Source organism: Trachurus trachurus (assembly GCF_905171665.1).
Source record: "Trachurus trachurus genome assembly, chromosome: 24".
NCBI classification, from domain to species: domain Eukaryota; kingdom Metazoa; phylum Chordata; class Actinopteri; order Carangiformes; family Carangidae; genus Trachurus; species Trachurus trachurus.
The window spans coordinates 16,303,931-16,324,762 of record NC_139910.1 but is presented as its reverse complement, the minus strand read 5'-3'; the positions used below and the strand labels follow the sequence as shown (position 1 = coordinate 16,324,762).

Here is a 20,832-nt window from a genome sequence, read left to right as displayed (position 1 = left end):
AAATTTGACTTGCTAGTGTGATTCACATTATTGGGGTAAAAGTTGTGTTTTTCTGGATTAGATGTTCACTGGCAGAATAATGAATAATCAGAGTGAAACAGGAAGATGATGTGTGATTGTTTGACGATTTACCAGCTCCAACAACTGGATTCATCGACTGTTCAGTTACGTGCAGGCACAAATTGTTCATGTGTGATAGCTGGCCATAGGCTGCTCTGTGGTGTGTTCAAGCACAACTTTTCTGGGTTGCTTTTGTTGGTGCTGGTTATTTAGGGTCACTCCACTGTGCCATGGCATAAGAGAGGAAATTCATCAGTGTTCCAGCATATCCACTGGCAATGGACCTGAATTTCACAGAACATTTCCAGTGACAGATTTATTAAGTGCTTGACATGTTATAGATTTTGAACGTTATTATAAATGCCTGCTGTTAGACCCAAAGCTCCCAAATGCATGCTGCAAAAGGGAATATGGGTAAAGTGGTAGAGCACACTGGTTCTGAGCACTAAGAAAAGCCTGGACTGTGTTTGGGTCCCAGAGTGGATTAGCAGAGTTTATCAGCACCAGCACACTGTGGCACTCATTGCCTGCGCTCTGCTGTGGATAAGTGGCTGCAGAGAGCACTGAGTCCTTGGCCTGGGTCAATAACAGCCCTCAGGGTCCACAAGGTGCTGCTCAATTAGAAAATGTTCAAACTGTTTCTTGGTCAATAGATCCACGGCCACAATCTAGTTTACTACATATCTTGTAAACACTCCAGTTCATTGCTATTTAAGTTTATATATTCTGCTTTCATTTGAAATGTAATACTTATCAGGTGATTATTACATATGACTAGATGGGGGGACTAAGTGAATTTAATGGAGCACAGGGTTGTCACAAACATGAAACAAATCAGTGGCAATATATGTTCAACAAATACCTTGTGAAAATGGAGATTGTTGAAAATAAGATGAGGGCTTAGGCACCTCTGCGTCTCCATAAGGCAAACTAAAGATGTGATAATCTACATTATAGTATGTATCAAAGTGTAGCAAAGTACTGTCAGATGTTAAAAGACATTTAGTTCAAAATTCAATTTTCACAGCAAAAGAAAAAATCCTCACTCAGTTAATTTACCACATGCCATACAATTCAAACTGCTATCTCTCTCTTAAACATTTTTTCCTGTTCCCGTAATGGAAGTGGCTGCATTTCTTCGCCCTTCATCATGTAACATTCATCGCGGATGTCAAGGATTTTGCTGTCAGTTATGTGACACGGTTTACTCTGAGAATGAAAAACAGATCCCATATGGCGCCTTCCTGTCCTTTCTGGGCAAAATGGAGCATCTTGGACATGCTACATGCATGTGCAAACATGGCTGACGGCTTTTAACACTGTGATGTTTGACAAAGACCATCTGGCGCACTGCAATATGAGAATAACATGTGCCTCAAAGGGATGTTGTTTTTGACGCTCTTTGGGGTGTTGGAGCAAGAAATATGCGAATTATACAATAAAATAGATTACCGATCATTAATGAAACATGATAATCTCTATTTTTTTTTAAATTAGAAATAATACATATGCTTCAGTGCAGTTAAGGACTGCATGACTTGCAGTCTGTCATCTGACAACCAGAAACTGGCCGATGAGCATGTTTCCTATCACTCAGTATAATTTTATGTTTTGGCTCTTGTTTTGTTTGCAAAAGGTCAGTGAAAGCGCAAAGTAAAGCAGATCCAAACTAAAAGGGCAAGAGCAACCCAAAAAGTAAACACTGAAAGTTATTTTTTAACGTAACAGCACTGAAATTGTAATGACACATGTCTGCATCAGATATCTGATCTGATCCATGGCTTAAAATATGTGTAATCCTCTTCTTAGATATGATAAACGGTGCAAGAGAACTGACAGTGTTATGTTTTCGTTGCCGATTAGAAGTCGACAGAAATCATAGATCTCTTCCATGCCCTTTTAAAATCTAGCCTCCGGTGAAACATTGTTCTACAATGGGTATCATGAATCATTAAAACCATAGCTGATCGGGATTACTGGTTGCCATCAGCTATCATGGATCCATACCTCCAAGATTAAGAGTTCTTTTCTTTTCGTTAGTCTATCAACTTGCCCGAGGCATTATTCCAGAGACTCATTCATTCAAATATTTTGCATTATTTTACTGTCTATTAGGCTGCTTTGAAGGAACACAAGCACCCGTGAAGCAGAAACCTAATGTTAAAATGTACTTGTGATCAAAATAGAAATTACATTTCTATAAGTCTTACTTTAAGGTTTGTCTGTAGTATTGTCCTTTAAAATGCAGTAGTTCACTGTCAAAGTTTGCCTCTGTAGAGATGCACATCAACATCTTTGTGAACCTATTTAGAGAATAGCTTTCGCTGTCGTTGTAGTAGGTTCACAATGGAGCTGACATGCACATCACGTAATGTCAACAATGGTCCTTGTATTGTGGGCCCACGCATCAAGCCAGTCGATTGGCTGATCCAACATCCTGCAAACTTACTTTCAGTTCGATGTACTTTTCAGCACAGTACTGCAGAAAGTGATCTTCTAGTAGAGCAGAGAAAAACACATTTCTCATTTCTCACATATAAGCATTAACCCAATCCCTGATATTCTTTTGATATTGTTAAATTAATTGTCTTTCAATTTGTTTCACTTATGTAGAGGATTGTTTCCACTGTTCTTGCTTCCAATCTAATGCCACTTATTCCTAAATACAGACAGGCGACAAATCAAAGAATTCATGTGTGAAGAAATACAACTACGTCTTCACTGCACGGTGGAGTTAAACAATTAACATCCAGTCATGTCCCGTGGAAGGTATTAAACAGTTAAAAGAGTCCAGTTGATTGTGACTTTATATATAGATGGGAGGAAAGAAAAATCTATTCAACCTTGAAACGGGGTTCATTATTGGGGCACGGACGGCAAGAGCTTACATCACAAAGGCCGCTCAGCTGGTTCATGTTTCAATAGGAGCAGCTAGTGACGTAACATCTGCTTTTGGAGGAGCAAACAGTGTCCTTAATGTGGTCAAAATTTATAACATTTAAATAACGACAGTTTCTTTTTTTAAAGGAGAAAACTGTGTACCAGTGGGCAACTCTCATGTGTTTTTCTGAGCAGTTGGTACACTACATTACTTGGGGCAAAACAACAAACAATATTAAACTTCACAGTGTTAGTCTTAGTTTGAAGCCATAATAAGAGCTGGGAAAAAGTCCAAGTTGTTGTTTTTTCATGAAGTAACCTAAGTCAGAGATACTTCAATGGGACATTTCCTAAAGTAAATAGGAAATGTATATTCAGCATGGTCATAAAAAGACATTTCCCCCCATACTAAAGAACCCCCGTGCTTCCTCTGTCCCCCACCAGAGCCCACAGATGTGAAGCAGATTACACTCGGTTCACCCCTCCCTCTGCCAGCCCCTCTTTCCACTGCAAAGAAAGAAATCATTCAGTTTCAGCCTTTTCTACAAACATCCCCCTCCCCTACTATCCCCTCCCAGAAGCAGACAGGGGCACATAGACGACCACACTCTCCAGCCAAACCCTAATTGTGTGTGTGCGTGTGTCTGCATTTTTTTTCTCCCCCTGACATGAAGAAGGAAACCGAGTGAGTATTTGCTCTCACTGCTCTGTGAAAAGTGGTCTCCGAAAACCTTTTGAGTCCTTTTTCGCTTGACTGAGAAGGTGGAAGTGGCAGAATTTGAGAAAAATTACCGGAGTTAGGTAAGTTTGGCTCTTGGATTCATGAAACTTTTACTGTAGGTAGGGTACAGTGTGATGGGAAGCTGAGCCTTGCTCATCTTATACTCCACTGGTAGAAGTAGAATGATCTAATTACGTATACATTTTAGGCATTTATACTTTTTATATACAGTTATTAAATTACTGCATGGCTCATACTAAAATACTGCTGTGGATGGTTGTCTGAGACATTTTACATCTGACAGTTTTACAATTCAGTGTGTGCATACGTCTCCACTGTCCTTGCTTTCTAAATCTTATTCTGCCAAGTCTGTTTTTATCCTGCGAGGCCTCTCTGTGCTATACAATACATGGCTTAATGCCAAAGAACCTTATAGTCACAGGAACATTGAAGGAGTTGAGTGCTGTGACGCCTGTGAACACACCTGTTCAAGCTTTGACAAGAGGGGCCGTGGGGTTGAGCTGCAGACACACTACGAACACTAAGATTAGCTTTGACCCACAGCTAAGGGGAGTACGGCACATATGGAGATCAAACTCGAAAAGTCCACATTTCATTTAAAGGGATTTAGAAGGGAAATTATTATTCAATCTATCCTTATTAATTTTGGAGCTGAAACAATGCACTGATTGGAAATTATTTGGCAACAACTGATAAACCGTTTAAGTAATTTCTCAAACAAAACTGCCAAACAAGCCTGTGCTCAGCTTTATAAATTGTTGAATTTTCTGCTTCCTCTGTCCTTTGTTAGTGTTACTTTGATTTAGGACCATTTGTTGTACAAAACTAGTATTTTAAAGATCCAAGAATCTGACTTCTATCTCATAGTTTTGGCACCAAACAAGTAATGAACTGCTCAAGAAAGTAATTGGAAGCTTGATCAGTAATGACAGTAATTGTTCATTGTTGGTGTGTTTATTTAGATAATGTCAAACACAATGACAGATCATTTAAACCATTTGCATATTTTACTGTCACTGTTTATAATGTTACATTCTTATGTGTTTACTGGAGATGTTCACGGCTTTCAAATGATAATAACTGTGGAAGACTTTATTTGAGTCCAAGCTGCAATATAAATTGATCAGTTTAGGTAAAAAATTAACATCAATAAACCATGACTGGTCTCCTCTAAGAAGAACCCTTTAACAAAATGCTTCACTCTGGCTTTTTATAAACATTACAAACAAGAAATAAAATCTCCTAGAGGTGTTCTAAGCATGTGGCTGTTTTCCCTCTGCAGACAAGCTTCTGCTATTTTAAGCCAAAAGAAAAGTCAGCCTATAAAAAAACCACTTCACGATGACAGAACCGTCAGAGTGAAGCCAAAAAAGGTCACTACGAGTCACACTGGGCCTAACGCAAACACTGCTTCATCTAAACCATAAGACGCCAGCGTGGAAACTGTGAAGACAATTTCCAAAGACAAAGGCAACGGCTCCTGCCAATCTCTGATGCGCGGAGAAGCATGTGTGCTTCCAGTTAGCAGGCCTCTGAGAAACCAAATTAATGTCACTGAATGTCCTTTGACTTGTGCCTTTTACTGCTGCCGTGGTAATTGAACACAGAGACAATAAAAGTTATATTTTAAGATGGATTACATTTACATTTGGCTGTGTTCTGTCATTAGGCTGGAAGTCTTGTCACTCTTGGCCATGAGGTTTTGATCCAAACAAGTGCAGTAAAACTTCAGAGTGATAAAAAGTTTGGACTCTCTGTGCTCCGGCTCCCCACTCAAGTTGCTTCAAATATCTTTGAAGATGAAGATGTTGAAGTGTTTTCTGCTCTTAACATAGATTGTTTCAACAAATGTGATTTCTGGATCTTGTTAATACATTTTAAAAATCAGTTAAACATTCAATTTAGATATTTTTCAGGTGTTTTTTATTCAATCCAGTTATGTTCTAACTGTTCCTGCAATAAACCCTGTTCATACACTATGAGATGTTTATTGACTCAAACCTGTGTCACCTTGGGCAGAACTCCTTAAAGCTGTTTTACTGCAGTGAGTGATATCAGTCTGTACCTGACAGTGCATGTCAATCAAAAAGAAATACTACCCCAATGTCACAATGTTAGACCTCTGTATTGTATATCTACTTCCAGTCTATCGTGGTTTGAAAGGTTGTGTTTACTGCTCTTCTTACAGCTCCTGTAACATATGTGAGGTCACCATTTGAACTAATCAAAAACAGAGGGAGTGACGGAGGGAGCAGCCAACATTTGGTTGTTTTATTGGTTTGGGCCACACCGCAAACCATCTTAAAATAAATAGACAATTTTACGGTGTCCATTCGACCTCTGCTAGCAAGCACGGCTGAGCGACCATTCTGTGTTTCTGGGCAATGTAGGTGTGATTCAACTGACTCAAATTTTCAGTTGAGGAAAGAGAAGTTCAAATAGTTTTAAGGGTGCCGTTAGAGTAAACTGCAGCTGAAACCAAATGTGCTCTGACAGCAGAAAGAGCTCTGCCATGCCTCCACCTCACAGGCCTGGTTCAGCTTTTCAAATATATTTCCAGATGCCGAGGAGAGAGACGCCTGAATGAGAGTCTGCATAATGATAAAGTGACGCCATCGCTGTTTGACTGTAACACATGCAGAGGAGGAGCAAAAATAAGAAAAAAAGCTTTGTGATGAAATCTCACCTGATGTTAGAAAGTTTGCAAAAGCAGCCACCCGGTTGAATAGATGTAATGAAAGATCTACAGACAATCCGCCAGTTACCAAAAAAAAACCTCAACACAAACGCTGCTGTGAGGGGCGGTGTTGGCTTTTACAGCCCTAGCGTAACACAGCTCATGCATCCGCTAAGCCATGACCCAGCCACAGAGCATGAGGCATGCTGCAGTATATAACCACAACAACTCAGGCAGCACAAGTTTGTGCAGCATTTCTACATTTACACACAGTTAGAGACATTGTTAAGTGCATTTATCTGTTATGTGCATTTCCTTAAATGTCTTTGTGTGTGCGAATTTCTCTGTGTCTTAGTATCTATTGCTGTTTACTTTTTTATATGTTGTCCTATCTCTATGTAAAGCACTCTGAACTGCTTCTGCATTATATGGTGCTATATAAATACATTTGAATTGAATTGAATTGACTTTATGTTCAGAGAATCTAACTGTTGGCATAATCATTTGAGAACACCTAATATTACAATTGTGACTCTTGTGACATTTAAATGACACTCAATTTAATTTACAGAGGAGGCTGTCATTGGACAGAATGTAACCTCACTGAATCGAGATCTTTAAAGGGCCCATATTATGCAAAATCCACTTTCTACAGGTTTTGTAGTGGTCCTATGTGTTCCCGTGGCCTTTCTATGACGCCTGGAGGTGAAAAAAGTCTGTTCACTCCCTTAATTTTTAAAAGGCATGGATGTTCAAGTTTGAATTTTTCATCTTGTGTTTTCGTGTCTCAATTTCATTTATGAAATTTGAACAATTTGGTTTTGAGATGTGAATTTGACCAGTTCAATTTGAAGAATGTGAACCAGACTAACAAATTGAGAGCCCTCATAAAAAGTCTTAACACCTTTCTTTTCTGTTACAGATGCTCCAGAAAAAGTAATTATTCACAAAACGAAACACAGCTAAAATATGCAGTGTGACATTTTTCATTCGCTAATTAAATTAAACGGAGGCTGTTTCTATATTACTGAAAGCCACAGTGCAACAGAAGGAACAAAGCGGGGTAAATTCACACAATAAATGTCTAAAGGTCACAAAGCGGCCCCCTTCATATGATTTAGCCTTTAAAGCCACCAGGAAACCTTTGTTTTGGCATAATATCTATCCTTGCTGTCCTATCATTATAATACAGCTGTTTTAAACAGGAAGGCATTGAACTGAATGTCTGCCAGTGAAACTGAGAAAAGCAAAAGTGAGACCACTTTGAGTCTGTCACCAATGTGTGCGTGCTTTGAAATTTGTTTGCCACCATTAAAATGTGTATTTCACTGTATCTTCATAGCTCACAGAAGTTATCCCCTTTCCAGGTTACCATGTGGCGTTGTTGGATGCCCTTCCTCTTGGCCTGGGTATCCATGGCAACCCCAACTCTCTGCCAAAGTGGGGATGGCGATTGGGGTTCAGGCTTTGACATTTACTCCACCATAATGGCCATCAATGACACATCACAGGCAGCTGGTGATGAGCCGGCGAGAATAAAAAACGACCGTGACTGGATCACGTCAGCAGCGTTTTCCCCGTCACCTTCACCTACGCTGCACTACGAGCCCCAACCGGACAAGTGCTCGGTCCACTTCAGCACCAACGCTGCCTCGGCCCGAAGGCTGAAGGCTCAGCAGGAGGAGCTGGCTTATCTGCGGGCCATCCAGCACGGAAACAAAGCAGTGATGGAGAATTTGGTGCAGTTTGTGGAGGATCAGCTGGGAGAACAGCGCTACGAGGACGTGATCAAGGAAAACGTCCTTGGCATCCATGACGACCACAAGAGCTGCCATGAGGTGGTAGAGAAGGCAGAAGAAGATCTAGAAAAGCAGCTGGAAGGAGAGGTGTTGGACGCCGTCAATGGGATGCAGAAGTAAGTGCAGTAAAGAAAGAAAGAAAGAAAGAAAGAAAGAAAGAAAGAAAGAAAGAAAGAACAGCTCAAATGCTGAGCTTTTATTTGTTTGTGTGCAAAGGAAAGGTCTTTGTTAAAAAACACATTTGCCTTTCATCAGACAGTCATAACTATTATAGTTATTTTTACAACTGATATTTGCTATCCAGACTTCCAGTACGTGCTGGGACTGTACTTCTCAGTAAAGCGCTTTCATTCGCAGCGAAGAATTCACAATTTAGTGAAAGTAGATGAACAGCACCAAAACAATCCATCAGTTCACCGATTAGTACATTAACAGAACGGATTTTGGGGCAGTATTTTTTTTTAGAGAGATGACCAAAAGAGTGAGACGATTGAAACTCAACCCCAAGACTCTAATCAACATCTACCTTGATTGTTAAAGTTGTTTTATTAATCAAGAATATCAAAATGCTGCTAGTTTAATTTAAGGATTTGCTTCTTTTCAATTCTGTATTTTACTATAAATTCATTGTCATTGGGTTTTGGGCTCTCTCTTAACATGACTGGCAGATGGCTGCCCACCCAAAGCCTGCTCAAGGTTTCTGTCTCTCAACAGGAAGCGTTTTCTTGTCACCTAGTGCTGGCTCAATATTGCCAAGATTAAGGTCTAAACATAATCTGTGTGTAAAATACCTTGAGATAACATCTGTTGTGATTTTGCATTACTTGACTGTTGGTTGGACATAATGAGCAAATTGATTCACAGAGCAATTTCAACTTGGGCTCTGGGGAACTGTGACAGCCATTGACAGTTAACAGATTAATTGTTAATAAAAAATAATCATTAGTTGTGGCCCTGGAGATGAATTAGACTGAATGTGGTAATTCACCTGACATGCAGCATCATGCCTCTTAAACAATACTGAGGGACCTAAAGCAGACACATTCATTTGCAGAGACCATTTATGTGCAGACTTGCACACATTACGATGCGATGCTAAAGTGACTATTTTTTCATAAATTGCTCTAAATGTGTTTGCAAAATTACCCTCTCCCTTTTGTTGTCAGTGCTATGCTGTAATGTTTGTGATTTCATTAACACTATATATGGTTTGAGAGTTACCGTATGCTGCTTATACTGCATATAATGTCCTCAGCTCTTGTTCCACTTACTTGGTCTCTCTGTTTCTTCGTCCCCTTCACTCCACCTGGTGACCTGGATTGTCCCATCTTCTGGAGCAGAATCAGAGAAGAGTCCCTGGCTTTTGAAGACATGCTTCGTGCGGCAACAGACATCGCCAACAGGCTAGAGAGCTCATCGCAGGTCCTGCAGGCCTCATTCACCAAACAGCTGAAAGACATAATGAAAATCCATCGCTAAGGAAGTGTTGAAAAGCTTCTGAAACTGTTCACACCTCATCCCGTTACTCAGGGGTGACGTTTGATATCCTGTGTGAGATGCAGAAAAAGAAAAAGAAACTTCCTGTAATTCCATTTTTTATATATATTTTTAGTCCATATGTGCCGAGATGCATCACCTGCGGGGAAACGACAAAGGTAAAGCCCTGACAGGAAGGTTGATAATTTCACATCATGAAAAGACACGTTTCCCTTTTACGTAAGTGATAACCCCGTAACCCCATAAAATGTTACTTTCCATTCAGGCATCGTTCGTGGAATCTGTGAGGTCAAACATGGCAACAGTATGTGGTGCAGCTTTGAGCCAAGTTGAGTGTTTATGGATCAAACTCAATTGGCCTTCAGAGACCAAACATAATGACTCTGTTAGTCTTCTCCAGAGGAAGCTATGGATCGGCCATCTGGTTCCAGGGTGAGGATGGAGGCCAGGATACACTCACAATGACTGGTGTGTTTCAACTGAGATTTTTGTTTTTGCAACAAAATAAGAAGCAGGGAACAGCAACAGGGATGGCTTTGTTATACATAGATATCTGTTGTTTGGAGAAGGCTATGCAATAACCTGACAGTTCCCGTCATTATATGCAAGAAGGAACACACCATAAGACAAACTAGATACAGCTCTTAAACAGAGAAACTCTGGGAATGCACATTGTTTAAAAAAAAATGCTTGCATGATTATGAGCATTTGTTGGATTCATCCATTCAAACATGAGAACAAAGCTTTTGTTTTGTTCCATTGTTCATTGTTAATCCTCCCACAAGTCAGGGGAGGGTGTACTTTGATATTTGCAATCATAAAATTTGTAATACAATGAATTTGTGCAATGTATGATATGAAGTATGTATGGCCCAGTAAACAGCAACAAACAAAAAAAAATCTGTCCTTTTATGTACTGTTTTGACTGCTGAGAAGATGCTTTGTGTTGCCTTTTGTTGTTGTTTTGTTTGCACAGCTTGCACTTGCACTTTCATACTGATAATTTGAGGGAACGTTAAAGTTCACAAAGCATATTCAGACACCTACTCTGCCCTCTAGCTGTTCTCCACAGAAAGATCCCGCAGACGTTTGGTCAGCAGCATGTGTCACATTTAATATCCAATTAAATTAATTAACAGTCATGCTGCACACTTTTGAAGAAAACAAGTTTTAGTCTCAGTAAGTGGTTGACCATTTTCCATACACACAAGTTGTAACTTTTGCTGTGAATCCAGTGTGTGTGTGTGTGTGTGTGTGTGTGTGTGTGTGTGTGTGTGTGTGTGTGTGTGTGTGTGTGTGTGTGTGTGTGTGTGTGTGTGCCCGTGCGTGCGTGAACGCGAGTGAGCAAGAGCGAGACAGGAGGAGGGACTGTTATAGGTACAAGAGGAAAGGCAGGAAACACTCAGATGTGACCTGTCCTCTCAGGGTGGACGACGCTGTTTTTCGGACCTAGTGAACCAGGCTGGTCTCACAATGATTCTGACAATGGAAGAAAAAAAAACAACTAATATAATATTTTAAAATGGGACATCAAAGTCTTAGATGAGCCAACCAGAGACGCGTAAATTCTTGGCACCCTGCGCAAAGAGGTGGACTTGTTTGGATGATATATTACTCAGCGACAAACCGGACTATTTTTCCTCCGTGGTTTAATTTCTTTAGACCGGTCTTGATATCAGTTTCATGAACCGGCCAAAACAAACCAGCTGTAGGCTACAGTGTCACGCTGCCGCTCCCTGATTCAGCACCGAGTGATGGATAGCTCTCCGAGTCAGTGCGCGGAAACGGACTCGCTCTCATCCCCTCTGAACGGGGCTCAAAGTGCGCAGCGAGGCACGTCCGTCGCCGCCGAGCTGTAGGAAGACGGCAGCAAAGTTATTCAGGCAGACTATCGTCACTCTCTCTCTCTCTCCCCCCCGCCCGCCCACACGTATAAAGACGGCTATAGTGACAGCAGTGCCGGAGTTGTCCTGACATGCCTCCCAGCTGCGAAGATGACACATTTTGCGCACACATCACGGTTTCGAGATAACGTTTTGACGGCGGACGGAAGAACCTCCGGGGAAGTTGGACTCCTCTTCAGCACCGGAAAACAAAATGGGACACAACCACCTGTTCTCCTTATGGGCGGCTGTGGTGTGGTCGGTGCTCCTCTCCCGGCCAGGTAAGTACTTTTAACATTACCGGCGACGTGCCTCTCACCGAGTAAAAAGTGCATAAAACATGCACGTCGTGACAACGCGACTTAAAGTGTCAAATTTTAGACGAAATTTTACATGAGCAATGTGCTAATGAGTGTGTGTGAGTTCCTCCGCATTAAAATTGTCGGAAAAGTAGCTTTAGTGTAGCCTACCTCTCGTGAATCTTCACACAACAACTCCCACAAGCCTCCTCTCGCGCTCAGGTAATTTATTGTCGCGCGCAAATCTGCTAAACTCGCCTCGTGCAAAAAGTACTTGCGTCACATCTCTCAGCGCAACAACGTCCCACCGCTGATTTAATGTTGCTCCTTTGGCATAAACGCGACCAACAGAGCTGAACTACTAAAGAACACGGTTTCTCTCCACTGCCTTTAAATTTAGGAAGACCTCTGTGTCCTGCTTCCACAGCACAGAGTAAATTCATTATCCTTTACTTGTACTTGACCGTACAAATTGCAGCAGCTGCCAAAGAGAAGCAGTGTACTTGACAAAAAAATAAAAAATAAAACTCACAGGTCTTTTGAAAACACTAACAAATATGACAACAGGTGTCATATATTTCAACAAGACAAAGGTGCATGCTTATGGTCAGGATATGGAGGATTCAACTCAGTGTTTTTTGTGAGAAAATAAAAATTATTATGATGCTGCATCTGCATTGACATATTGTGCAAACTGTTGAGACTTAAAATACATAAGGCTTGACGGTGAAAGTAGGGCATGGACAGGAGATATTTACAACATTGAGTGTTTTCATTCAAGTGCAAGCTGAGGTGTAACATATGTCTCCCGTGACATAAGCGCAGCCTGTATCCCCTCCCTCCATCTCTGTATCCTTCAGCTGTCAAGTGTGCTGGTGCTTCACCTCAGTGTCATCGTTCTTCAGCTTTCCTATTTGCACTCTGCAGTTTTAGTCAACTCACAGAAAATTGTTGCATGCTCGTTTTCTTTTTTCTTTTACAGAACTTTTTTTTTTTATTTTTTTTTTACTGTAAGTATTTGACAGTCCAATTTCGCCAAGAGCGCCTCTGGCCTGAGAAGCTGCTGACTCGATCACCCAAACTGGTCAGTGTTTCGAGCGCTTCGCCAAGGGGCTTGGCTACGGTCCAACAGCCATGTCCCAGGGTGCTGGATGTTGGAGGTGTCATCTCAAGTCTCTGCTGGCAGGAGGCTTTGATCTATGGCACCCAAGAGCATTTTTTTCAAGCTCCACATCTGGTCCTTCCCAGATGCGAGGACAGATGAACATGCACCACCCTCGCCTCGACTGTCAAGAGAGCAGATAAGAAGCCCTCTTGTGCATGAGTAGTTGTCAGGTTGAAATTAGTTCAGGATGGCAGATGAGCCCATGTGTACCTTGGGAAAATAAACTGGAAATTCACCGACTGATGCCTGTTTTCTACCAACTTCTCCTAGATATTGGACTAATTGTTTATATTAGACCAGTTATTCTCTGTTAAAGCCACCCCTGCTAAGCAGTTAGCATGGACATATAACATATTATTTCAGTACAAATGTTTGTATCCGTATGAATAGCAGCATCAATATGCAGCATTTTAGCTCCTCACCTGAGGTCCTACAGTTATAGGTTGTAAGGACTTGTCAATGTTGTCATCAGAACCACAACTCACCCATGGACAGGTAATGATGTGGCCTTGGCTAAGCAACCATGACTGCTGCCAGATGCATGTGGTCCAAGGTCTCGTTTTAGGATCCTTGATGGCGGCACGCTTCATTGGGCTGAATTACATGCATGCCATGTCAAACAGAGTTCTAGAGGGAGTTGGGTCCTAACAGTGTGTAAACCAATCAGACTCTTTTGTATTGCTTTTTGAAATCTGTCTTTGGTGGGATACTTTTGTGAATTTCCTTTCTGTAAACAAGTGGCAGTGGTTGAAGGAACAGTCGCAGAGATTAGATGAGAAAAAAAACTAAATTGTCATTTTAAGGTTTATTTTGTGCATAAAACAACATTTTTGCTCAGTTTGCACAGATTAAACAGTCAGGATATATACTACCATGTTATATGTTGTTTGATATAACATGGTACCTATATACTGTAGTTACTAGTGAACTTTAAAGGTGCCAATACCTTTGGAACAAAAGTAGCTGGTTCCCTATTTCCAATATTTAACTATAGCTGGTGACATTTTTTGTGCAGATATGACCGTGGCATCAGTCCTTCTCATCTACTGTACCTTCCTGCGTAAAGTGAAAAAGAGTTTTTCCAAATACCTGTATGTTGAACTATTTCTTTTACAGGAGAATATCACACAGGAGTGCGACCCACATATTGCTGATAAATCATTGTTGGTCTACATCATCCATCTTGATGATAGAGCAACTGCAGTACAATAATGCCAAAGATGTTTGCAGTGACACTTTTACATAGTTACATAAATACTTTGCCAAATAGAAAGCACCTTCTTGTTGTTATACTCCGAATCCCACTCAGTTAATATCTTGGTCACAAGTGTTTTAAAAAGTAAAAAGGCCAGTATCAAACACATACTATCATCACCCTCTGCTTCAGGTGAAAACTGTCAGCCAGTTGTTTTATGCTTCAGTTGTAACCCAGAGTGACAGACAGCTCAACAATAAACAGCCTCCGCTACTGAGAAAATTAGCTCACTTCCACTTAACTCTAGCAAGTAATGATGTGTGTAATTGACTCTGACTACATTGATGAAGGTGGAAGCGGTAATCCACAAGGGATGGGATTCCTGTCTATTTCCACGCTATTCAGTCCGCAGAAGAATTATGCAGCGACTCAGTCTGAGCCGGTGCGCAAATCTGTCTAGACTGCATATACAAAATCAATTTGATTAAGCTACCTCTCACCGTGAAGCCACATGTGCATAACAATAACACTTGAGAGATAAAGAGGGAGGTTACTGTTGAAATGGCGCTGATGTCGAGGGAGGAGTGATAATTCCCCAGTCTCCACCGGCTCACCTTGCGAGATTTTAGCAGGCAACCCTTACGGGGAGCTCAGATCAAGAGATCAAAAGATTTGCTAAGATGCGAGAAAGTCGATAAGACTTTACCGAGAAAAGTCTAAGACGTTTTGAGTAGGGCTTGTGTGCAGAGATGCAAGATGTTCTCAACACTCACTCTCTCCCAAAAGCCACAATATCATGCCAGCCTGATTTACTGCTGTTTGTTAAGTGAGGATTAGGGGAGACATGGAAGAGAGAACATGGATATGATCCCTGTGCACTGTGCAGCTCCTTTACTCTTATGGTCCCTATATATCATAATATCAGATAATAACATTTTAATGCCAACAAAACAAAGCCATGAGTTAACACTGTTTGACAGAAACTATAAAAACAACACCAGTAACTTTAGTTTTGGGTTACATTGGCTTATTTAAATGTTGAAAAAGTTCATAGTGTATTTGCAGGAGAGTTGGCTTCAAGAAATATTTTATGGCTTTATTAACTGAACATTTGAATACAGAAGTAAAAATTAATGGATTTGGAAATTTCATTTAGAATAAAACCAATTTATTAATTTCATTACACCCATCTTGTATCTGTCCTCTGTAAAGTTTTAAGGTATCGTTGTAAATGGTAGATATAATGTGTCCACAGCTCTTTGTCACGAGAAGACGCACTCGCATGCTGAGGATGATCTTTTCAAGACGCTGTTCGCTGGCTACAACAAGTGGTCGAGACCGGTGCCAAACATCTCTGATGTGGTCATTGTCAAGTTCGGACTGTCCATAGCACAGCTCATTGACGTGGTGAGTTTTTGAATATAGAGTGTTTATATGCTCAGCATGTACGTATGCTTGTACCTAAAAACAACAAGATGTTTTGTTTAAATGCAAACTATTTTTCGCTGCTCACTTTCATTCCATTGAAAGCTACATCTGAAAACATGTATTGTGTAAGTGCAATCATTAATCAGTATGATTAATAATTCTATTGTCTCCGCAAACTGCATTGCAAGTTTAACACTATACCTGTGTTTGTTTTTTCCACTGCATGTTTTTGCATTTTTACATACAGTAGCAAAAATAAACTTTAGAAAACTACATTATGCACCCTGTTCCATGTCACAGGGTGCAACACAAACTGTTTTAGAACACTTCACATCCATCAAGTAATAGAAGTTCCTGCAAGCTATATTTGGGTCTGCTTTGACAATCTCACATATATTCTTCTGGCCTGAACCCAGGGTTGACAGCCTTAACTCATATTTGGTATCTCTGCCTGTCTCCCTCTCCATGTCTGTCTGCCTGTCTCTCTGTTTCATCTGCTAGGATGAGAAGAACCAGATGATGACAACAAATGTCTGGCTTAAACAGGTTAGAAATGAAAACATTTCACTGCTCATTCATTATTAAGATTTTTGCTCACATATTGGATGTGATGATAAGGAATATAAAAATATGACATTTCTTAAAGCTTATGAAGAAATAAAATAGCACCTCTGTATTCCCAGGAGTGGAACGACTACAAGCTTCGCTGGAGACCGTCTGACTATGACAATGTGACGTCCATAAGAGTGCCGTCAGAGCTTATATGGGTACCAGACATCGTCCTCTATAACAAGTAAATATCATCTAATTTGAAGATTATTCTCTTAATTTACTGATTAGAAAAACTCTGCATCAGACATTTGAGTATATCATCATAAAAGAATCAATGAATATTCATATTTGAGGTGCCTTGTTCAGAAACCATTTTTAATTCTGCTCTCAAAATGTGCTTAAATAACAAACAACTCTAATGATTGAATTATCTGTCCACTCAATTATCAATAAATTTGCCTTCATCTACACAGTTTTGCTTCACATAAACACAACGTTCATGGGGTTTCATGATAAGGCCAAGGCAAAAGAACTGTATCTTTCTGTTAAACTGAAAATGTAATGTAAAAGTAATTGTGTAACACTGAATGTTGCACACAAACTACTATTACCACACATATTGATAAACTGGTTCAAGTACTAGATGCCTGTTGACTGATCTGGTAGGAGGATGGCTCCATCTAGTGGACTCATGTAATACATGTTCTGCTTTATCTGGGTTTCTATACCTTGACATTTGAAATGACAAATTACATTACATGTTGCTTTTTTGTGTATATTACTACCACTATAAGTGCAGTTTGTGTACGTAAAAATTAGGACAATCTGTATACATCTACTCTTTTAGCATGCAATTTATTGTGTTATTAAATTTACCCCTTTCAATGCATCTCTGCTCCCTACCCCGAAATTCATCACATGGGGATTAGACTGAGAAAGGCTGATGATGGAGATCTGCTCCATAGAGCCCGTGTAATCATGATCTGTAAGTGAAATTAAAAAACCTGAGACTGATGAAATGATAAGGACTCGTCATTACGTCTTCAGCAGGAGCTATTACCGCCATTAAAGCAATGAATGGAGGGGAGATTACTTCAGAGGATTATTATTTGCTAAATCATAACACTTTTTCACTGCACAGTTTCTATGGCGAAAAAAGTGGTGTCAGGATTTCTCAGTCTCTATCCATTCATTTAATTAGAACTGAGCACCTATACTGTGTGTGTCACAATAATCACTCATATGTTGACCTCTTCTTTTCCAGTGCTGACGGAGAGTTTGCTGTGACTCACATGACAAAAGCTCACCTATTCTACACGGGTAAAATCCGCTGGGTCCCGCCTGCCATTTACAAGAGCTCCTGCAGCATCGACGTCACCTTCTTCCCCTTCGACCAACAGAATTGTAAAATGAAGTTTGGCTCTTGGACCTATGACAAGGCTAAGATTGACCTGGAGAAAATTGAAAACACTGTGGACCTCAACAACTACTGGGAGAGCGGTGAATGGGCCATTATCAATGCCGTGGGAACGTACAATACAAAGAAATACGACTGCTGCCATGAGATCTACCCAGACATCACCTACTTCTTCATCATCCGAAGGCTTCCTCTGTTTTACACCATCAACCTCATCATCCCTTGTTTGCTCATCTCTTGCCTCACTGTCTTGGTGTTTTATTTGCCCTCAGACTGCGGTGAGAAGATCACCCTGTGCATCTCCGTGCTGCTGTCCCTCACCGTCTTCCTTCTCCTCATCACAGAGATCATCCCGTCCACATCCCTCGTCATCCCTCTCATCGGCGAGTACCTCCTCTTCACTATGATTTTCGTCACCCTGTCCATCGTCATCACCGTCTTTGTGCTCAACGTGCACCATCGCTCTCCCAGCACCCACAAGATGCCCCGCTGGGTCCACTCCGTGTTCCTGGACCTGATCCCACGCTGGCTGTTCATGCGACGGCCCGCGCCGGACGGCCGGCGTCGCAGGCTGTTGCTGCTGCAGCAGGAAGCGGCGGTGGAGCGGCGGCATGCTCGGATAGCTGGCTACAAATCTGGCAACAGCCTCAGCACCTCGGCTAACTGGTTAAGAGATGGGACCACGCTGGACGACCCCGAGAGGAGCTGTTACGAGGATTTAGAGTTGGGAACGTTGACGTCTTATTTCTCCTTCCGTCCCCCTTCGCCCAGACCTCCAGGGTCGACTCCACCGCCGCAGCAGAAAACCCCACAGAGCAGCCAGAACCGACAGGAGGCGGCGGCGGGAGGGACGAACAGACAGTTAACCGGGGCCAGAGTGAATCCCACTCAGCGGCCGACTAAAGTAGAAAATACTGTATCAGACTCAACATTCCTGCTTTCACCAAGTGTTATACGCGCATTAGAAGGAGTGCACTACATCGCAGACCACCTGAGAGCTGAGGATGCCGACTTCAGTGTAAGTATCAAAGAAATACCACATCTATTTATGAAACTTGAAACTAAATACACTTGTCATTTTTATCACTGTTGCCCTGCAAAGGTTTTATGACTCATGTGAGCCCATGTAAATTACTAATGTCATGGCAAATCTGAAGTAACTTGGGAGCACGCCTGTTGATCAGCAGTGTAATAAATATGCATCAGTATGAAAAGTGGGGTTTCTCAATAACCAATGTAGTTTACTGGTACAATTTTGTATAACTTTACTCACCACCGACTTGGTTCCTTTTCTCAATTCTTGTTTTTCTTTGTCGCTCTTCTTGCCACACAGGTGAAGGAAGACTGGAAGTATGTCGCCATGGTGATTGACCGGATCTTCCTGTGGATGTTCATTATTGTGTGCCTGCTCGGGACCATTGGCCTTTTCCTGCCCCCTTGGCTGGCTGGCATGATCTAATGCTTGAGAAAAAATATTGAATATTTGGGGTAAAAAAAAAACAAAAAAACAAGCAACAAAAGCAAACAAAAAAATCCACCAACCCCTTCACTTGAGTGATGTTTGACATGTAAAAAATTTCACAGAACAAAGAAACACAAGGAATGTGACTGACTTTAACCCTCTTTACACACCACCAAACAAAAGCAGAGGACCGTGATGTGTTCAGGTCCTTCTCACTGGGACATGAACCAAATGGACTCGAGTCTACAGTCTCTGCAGTAAGTTAGCAAGTTCAGGATATCACAGACTGTCCAGACTCAGCTTCAATGAGTTGCACTTCGCCTCAGCCTCACCTGTGGAGTCAGGCTGATTGACCTGAATGCTAACACTAGCTTGGCCGTGAGTGGCAAGGTTTAGCACGCTAACATAATTTAGCATTAGCGTAACATGCGAGTTAAATGGCGTCGTGCTAGCCTGAGTTCAGTACGTTATCAGATAATTTCTAATATTGAGACGTTATCACACAAATATGATTGTTTTTCCCCTGTAGTTTTAAGGAATTGACTTATCGGCGTCACTAATGCTGCGTTCGAGACAACTCTGAATCTCCGAACTCCGACTTAAAAGCGTTCAAGACGCACCACGCCAATAACCAAAAATGTAATTAAAACATTACACAAAAACAATTTGAAAACGGAAGCATTTAAAAAATAATAATAATTTAAAAAAAATTAACAGATAAAATCGAAGAGAAATAACAACATGAATTTACTTTGTTCCACAACATCAGTAATCTGTAACCCTAAGTAAATTAATATTGTTTTGGCACTAAAAATGCAATTTAATCGATGGTTTACCATTGCCGGTGTGGTTCTGCGTGGGTGCAGCTTGTTGTGTGAAGTCGGCTAGATTTCCTTCTGACTTTCCCGCGTGGGAGCCTCGATATGAGGTGGCGTTCAATGCACTTTTTCAAGTAGGAGGCCGGAAAGTTCCGATTGCCGAGTTGTCTCGAATGCAGCATTATTGTCAGTACAGTAGCCTACGGCTGATAAACTGCATCCTACCTGCGATGAAGGACTGGACGTACAAAGTTTACGTTTCCTTGTAGCTTCTTTCCGGTTTCCAACCGAAAAATGAAAAGGCCTTTAATGTCCAGAGAAGAAATATGACTCTCCAAATTTGACTTATCCATTTCTTCTTAGTCCCAGGCAGGTGTGTGTGTCAGTGAAGGTCTTGGTGATACATCAAGGGCCCAGGATTGGAGAGTCCTGTATGCCTCTGTCCAGGCTAAACAATCACTTCTCTAAAATCCACATAATCTGTGTTAAATCCTAAACCAATCCTGTGATCCAGGTAATAATCTGGAAATCATATTGTACAGTCAAAGATCTCAACAACCTAGGCCCATGTCTGATTGTTTTTTTTTACACCATGTTCCACATATTATTCCTTAGAAATTAACTCAAGTCTTGGCAAATGGTCTATTTTGCCATGTTAAACCACACAAAAAAGAAATTCCTGTATTAAATAATATCACTCAGGACCAAAATTTACTGGTTAATCTTGTGCCCTATTTCTCTGCTAAATTTGACACAAATCAGTCCATATTGTGAAAAATCCTGCTGACAAGCAAATTAATGAACAGATGAGTGAAACATCCTTGGCAGAGGAAATAACTTGTACAACAACGATTTTAAGCATTACTGGGGTCTAAAACGATCATTGATGCTGACAGTAATGAATTCTGTGCTTTTAGAGACGTCCAGCCTTGAGTTTAGATGACAGGTGTAAATGTAG

The 20,832-nt window shown here is 41.0% G+C and overlaps 2 protein-coding genes across 2 annotated transcripts; both read left to right on the top strand.

The window, feature by feature from the left end:
* Positions 1-3,520: 3,520 nt before the first annotated feature.
* On the top strand, positions 3,521-9,798 carry LOC311007896 (uncharacterized protein). Its single transcript, XM_084001285.1, has 3 exons — positions 3,521-3,741; positions 7,727-8,274; positions 9,499-9,798. The coding sequence occupies exons 2-3, from the start codon at positions 7,733-7,735 to the stop codon at positions 9,635-9,637; spliced, it is 681 nt and encodes a 226-aa protein (XP_083857411.1). The 5' UTR covers positions 3,521-3,741; positions 7,727-7,732; the 3' UTR covers positions 9,638-9,798.
* Positions 9,799-11,695: 1,897 nt separating this feature from the next.
* Positions 11,696-19,357, top strand: chrna2b (cholinergic receptor, nicotinic, alpha 2b (neuronal)). Its single transcript, XM_084000098.1, has 6 exons — positions 11,696-11,819; positions 15,453-15,604; positions 16,127-16,171; positions 16,309-16,418; positions 17,442-18,612; positions 18,928-19,357. Exons 1-6 carry the CDS (start codon positions 11,753-11,755, stop codon positions 19,051-19,053), a joined length of 1,671 nt encoding a protein of 556 aa, XP_083856224.1. The 5' UTR covers positions 11,696-11,752; the 3' UTR covers positions 19,054-19,357.
* The last annotated feature ends 1,475 nt before the right edge of the window (positions 19,358-20,832 follow it).